This window comes from Ipomoea triloba, chromosome 13, assembly GCF_003576645.1.
Source record: "Ipomoea triloba cultivar NCNSP0323 chromosome 13, ASM357664v1".
In the NCBI taxonomy this organism is placed as follows: domain Eukaryota; kingdom Viridiplantae; phylum Streptophyta; class Magnoliopsida; order Solanales; family Convolvulaceae; genus Ipomoea; species Ipomoea triloba.
This window is the reverse complement of record NC_044928.1, coordinates 23,521,615-23,526,887: the sequence shown is the minus strand read 5'-3', so window position 1 is coordinate 23,526,887 and position 5,273 is coordinate 23,521,615. Positions and strand designations below refer to the sequence as shown.

The following is a 5,273-nucleotide window of genomic DNA, read 5'->3' as shown; positions in this document are numbered from 1 at the left end:
CACGATCTACTCTTTGTATATTCAATTCAAATGCCCTCTACGTTAATCTCTACACGACTACACTATTCGAGACATTAACAATGAAGCCAAATACATCGTCAGGCGCTCGATATTTCATCGTTTTCTGCTTCGCCGTAATCCTTTCCCTCTGCGTTCTCGCCACAATCAACCAAGCAGAATTCCACACCCTAAAGAAGTTGGGAAAATGCGCATTTTCAAACCCCCCGCCGTCCCCCAATTCTTCCCCGGCGGCGAACGCCACATCCGCCGCCGCCGCCGGCGACGACGAGATCCGAATCCTCATCGGAATCCTGACCCGCCCGGACAGCTACGACAAGCGCCACTTTCTCCGCCTAATCTACGGCACGCAATCTCCGCCGCCGCGCGCGAGAATCGACGTCAAATTCGTGTTCTGCAACCTCACGAAAGCCGACCAGAGAATCCTCGTAGCCCTCGAAATTATCCGCTACAACGACATCATCGTACTCGACTGCAAAGAAAACATGGACAACGGCAAAACCCACGCCTATTTCTCCACCTTGCCGGAGATTTTCTCCGGCGCCTCCCCGCCGTACCATTACGCGATGAAGGCCGACGACGACACCTATCTCCGCCTCGAAAACTTGGTGGAATCTTTGCGGCCATTGCCGAGACAAGATTTGTACTTCGGCTACGTTATCCCGTGCCCGAGCATGGACCCTTTCGTGCACTACATGTCCGGGATGGGGTACTTAATTTCTTGGGATTTAGCAGAGTGGATCAGAGATTCTGAAATCCCCAAGAAAAATATGGTCGGCCCTGAGGATAAAATCTTAGGGGAGTGGCTCCGTGACGGCCGGAGAGCCAAGAATCGGTACAACGCCAAGTGGTCAATGTACAACTTTCCGGAGCCGCCGACGGGGTGCACCCACGAGCTTTGGCCGGAGACCATTGCGGTTCATTTGCTTAAGACCCAGGAGAAGTGGATTAAGACTTTGAAGTATTTTAATGTCACTATGAATTTAAAGCCCTCTAAATTATACCATATACCATAGCAATTATGAATTAATCACTTAATTGTCAATTTTTTTTGGACGAAATTGTATTTTATTGTATTACTCCAAGTTCACAATGATAGTTATTAGAAAATATTTCATTTCAAACATTACAAGCCACAGAGCCTTGGTTACATAGAGCAAGCTCCAATACTGTTACTGCATATAATTGAACAATCCATTCCACATCTCTGGACAAGAATTTTAAGATAGACAGAAGTCATTATATATTAATCAATTTACAATCCCTAATTGCTAGGAAGGTTTAAGAATCAACTATAATATATAGAGTGGCTCTCCTATGAAACTTTTTTGAGTCGGGCTAATATGAAAATGCAATACTTATACTAAAAAAATTGTAATGTTAATCAAGAATAAAAGTGTTGGGTTACTTATAAGTGAAACTGTAATACTTTTGAGGAAAAATGTAATATTTTAAAATCAAAATGTGACATGTGAAAGTGTTACATTTTCCTTCAAAATATTACACTTTCCCTTATAAGTAACAAATACTTTATTGATAACTATAGCTTGGTTGGCGTGAGTAGCCGTGCACTCTTGTCCCTTAAGAGAGGTTGGGAGTTCGAACGCCCTGTTGTATGGAAAAGTCAATCTGATCAACATTTTGCTCCTTAATTGGACCGGTCTAAGCTTGCTCAGGACACCTTATGGCCTGACAAAGAAAGAATCCGAAGTTTTTGTCAAATATATATTACCAATGTATCAAATGCACATTCCAATGAGAAAACTCAATCTCATCATCAAAATGATGTAAACTCTTATGGAAAAACTCATACCAGTCCTCTTCTGCAGACTCCCCTGCATGAGTATATGACTGTGGTTCAAAATATTCAGTCCCATCAATTTTGAGCTATGAAAAAAAACAATGCAAAACAGAGAAAACAAAATGAGACTAGATAATGTAATTAAGAAACTGTAAAGAAACTAGCCCCATAAATGATCAAACACAAACTAAATAATTAAGAATGAACCTTAAGACTTCCCCTCCAAAGCTGTGGCATCTTTTGGATCAACTTGGCAGAAGCAATGACTGAAGGGTTACACCTATCCAACTCAATTGACTCTAGACTGAAACATTCTGCAAACTCAACTGAGATCTCTTCTAAACACCAACATACTCTTAGCACTAGATGCTCAAGACTTGGGAAAGATCTATGTTCAACTAACAACTGCTCAAGTCTATTGTCTTCAAGGAGTAAGAATCTTAATTCATTGAATTCTCCTTTAGCCACTCTCCATACTCTTTCCGATAAGGCATTTTCGAGCTTGAGCACCCTAAGCTCGGGCAATTCCATGCCAATTACTGTTAAGTTTGTAGGGGAAAGATTAGTCCCACTCAGCGTCAACTTCTTCAACTGTAAAGGAAACATACATGGCTCGGGAAGGGTTACAATGCGACCAACCCAAATTGAAATCGTTAGCCTTTCGAGATGTTGTAAACTGTAATATTCATCATCCAATATGATGGGATTGCCAAAAGTGTTGTGATTGGGCTCCTCCAAGTCTTCTTTATAGAAAATTTTCAGTTCTTTTATGTTTGGACAACGGAAATACACTTCCTTCCAACAATGAGTCGTTGGATCCACCACCGAACATAGCGTTTGCAATTTCCTTTTAACCACGCTTGGAGGATCTACCATATACATATCTCCGAGTTCAAGATGTCTCAACTTTGGTAACTCCCAAATTTTTGGTGACAAATGGATGGTAGGTGCTTCAATTTGTGGTTCATTACTAGAAACAATAAGTGTTTGCAAATTCAATAAAAGTGACACTATATCACCCAATCCATCATACCTTTCACTTATAGATAGATATCTCAAGAAAACTAAATCACCTAAATGCATTGACACCCTTTGGAGGAATGGAGATGGAACAAAGGCCAAAACTCTCAACAGCTTGAAAGGCACAAAAGTTTTAGGATCATCATCAAAGAAGAAAATGGAGCGAGGGTTGTTTGTACTATACAACACATAATAGTCGAAACTATGTGTGTATAAACTTAACCAGCGACACGAATTTGCAAACTCACTTAATGGCAACTCTGGGTGCTCCAACGTATTTATTGCACAGAAAATACCCTCCTTTTGAGATTCTCCAACACAGAAGCTATGTAAGGCACTATGCATCCTACAAGTCTTAATGTTGCCATCAGAACTCCAATTGCATATTAAGACAAGGCTTCTATCAATAAGCTCTTTTAAATATGCATAGCCTTGATTTTCAAAGTCATCATACTCCAATGGCTTTATAAATCCTTCAGTAATCCATAACCTAACAACCTTTTTAACTCGAATTTCTTTGCGCTTTGGGAAGACTCCAAGATATAGAAAGCAAACTTTCAGATGCTGTGGCAACTGATTGTAATAGTGGATTAGAGCATTGCGATCTAGAATTCCCAATGACTCTATTTCCTTTCTAATCTTCTCCCACTCCTTCAATATGTTGTTACATTTAGACAGACGCTTTGCAACTACAACAATTGACAATGGTAGTCCATCACAAATCTCGAGAATATGCTTCTTAATTTTTTCAAATTCAGGTGCCACTCGCTCTTTAAGAGAGAGAATAATGTCGCAAAATAGATCCCAACTTTCATTTGGATCTAGCAAGTTCAAGCTATGGGTATGGTTATGGGTATAGAAAAAGCTACAATCAAGGTTGAGATTGAAGTGCCCTGTGGTTATCAATACACTACTTCCATAGCTATCATTAGGAAAACATGTTTGGATATCATTCCAAGCTCCAATTTCCTGTATGTTATCCAAAACAATTAGATACCTTTTATAGCGCAGTTGTGTCCTTACCTGCTTTGCCAGTTCCTCAGGAGTACTACGTTTTCCCTTTTCAGTTTTACTCTCTGGCCCGGGTGAAATAGACCGAAGAAGGAGGCCTAGTACTTCGGTCTTGTTGTATTCTTGAGGTATAGTAACCCAACCACATACATCGAAATGGTTTTGGACCGTTGGATCTTTATACACACTTTTAGCTAAAGTAGTCTTTCCTATACCCACCATCCCGACAATTGAGAGTAGCTTTAGATTGGAAAGGCCTCCTTTAGTGAGCTGATTGATTATCTCTCTGCGATCACGTTGACGACCCACCATTTTGCCCAGTGGCTCTGCAGAGGCTCCATGTTTTAGCCAACGAATTGAGGGTTGAGTTTCATCAGCTTCCTTGATTATGCTGTGGAGAATATCCATCAACTCTGCAGCGTTTCCTGCGGCTATTTTCAGGGTTTTATGGAGTTCCCGGGAAGCTTTTCTCGTCGGAGACTTTCTGCTTTTGGCCAGAAGAAAGTTGCTGAGTTGTATTTCCATGTCGTCTTCCACTTTGAGTGCAAAATCTCGGATTCTGATTTCCAAATCTTTGATTGCGGCGCCACCACTACCACTGGATTCATCTAGAAAGGATTGCAAAGAAGAAATCCTTTTATACAAAGATTGGGCTGGTGCCTGATGATCTTGAAGAGGGATTCCTGGTATGGGTTTTAGAAACTCATGCTCAATTGTTGCCATGAGAGAAGCTAAAGCAACACAAGCCATCTCTCTCTCTCTCTCACTCTATCACTCACTCAATCTTTTTCTCTGTTAGTTTGTAGGAGAAAATGTGACCATTGCTGCAGCTTTCAGAAGACTGGTATGTAGTTTGTGATAATACTAGTAAATGACAGACTAAACGAAAATGACATAAGGAATTTATTTTATTTTATTTTATTTATATTTAGGTGATCTCAGTTCGACCTGATTAATCATAAGTCCACAGAATCCCGTCCCCTACACTATTACCATTAGTCGCGACATCTATCAAGTTAAACGATGAATCATAGCTAATTTCTTTATTTTTAAATCAATGGGTGAATGTGTGAAAAAACCCAAAAGACATGGCTGACTATTCCATTTCTATAGTAATTTTGGACTCGAGTTTCTACAAGGCCAATCAAGATCAGAGCTAGGTGTCATCATTTAAATGAGAGATATTTCAATTTTTAGTTTTCATTGCCATTTGTGGCCACTCACTATCTATCACCGTATACATCAATGTTCTGGCCGGCATGCATTATTGACACCCTCTAGGTATCATACTAATTACTATCATATATGCCAAAACCTAATGAACAAATAACGTAAAGCAAAGGGAGAGGAATTTTTTAATACTGAAGTGCCTCGAGAAATTCACCTACCTATTCCATATAATTATTCTCTTTAAACTCAAAGG

General features: G+C 40.0%; 2 protein-coding genes across 2 annotated transcripts; one reads left to right on the top strand and one right to left on the bottom strand.

Moving 5' to 3' along the window:
* On the top strand, positions 1-1,141 carry LOC116002891. The gene has a single exon (XM_031243076.1). The coding sequence runs from the start codon at positions 81-83 to the stop codon at positions 1,032-1,034; it is 954 nt and encodes a 317-aa protein (XP_031098936.1). The 5' UTR covers positions 1-80; the 3' UTR covers positions 1,035-1,141.
* Positions 1,142-1,657: 516 nt separating this feature from the next.
* On the bottom strand, positions 1,658-4,706 carry LOC116000927 (putative late blight resistance protein homolog R1B-17). The gene is made up of 3 exons (XM_031240802.1): positions 2,027-4,706; positions 1,832-1,905; positions 1,658-1,707 (listed from the first exon to the last, which is right to left on the bottom strand). Exons 1-3 carry the CDS (start codon positions 4,598-4,600, stop codon positions 1,701-1,703), a joined length of 2,655 nt encoding a protein of 884 aa, XP_031096662.1. The 5' UTR covers positions 4,601-4,706; the 3' UTR covers positions 1,658-1,700.
* Positions 4,707-5,273: the final 567 nt, after the last annotated feature.

Coding starts and splice junctions, on each gene's coding strand:
- LOC116002891 (XM_031243076.1), top strand. CDS start 81: ATGAAGCCAAATACATCGTCAGGCGCTCGATATTTCATCGTTTTCTGC.
- LOC116000927 (XM_031240802.1), bottom strand. CDS start 4,600: ATGGCTTGTGTTGCTTTAGCTTCTCTCATGGCAACAATTGAGCATGAG. Junction 1,906..2,026: donor TTTGGAGGGGAAGTCTTAAG/GTTCATTCTTAA, acceptor TTTTTTTCATAG/CTCAAAATTGATGGGACTGA.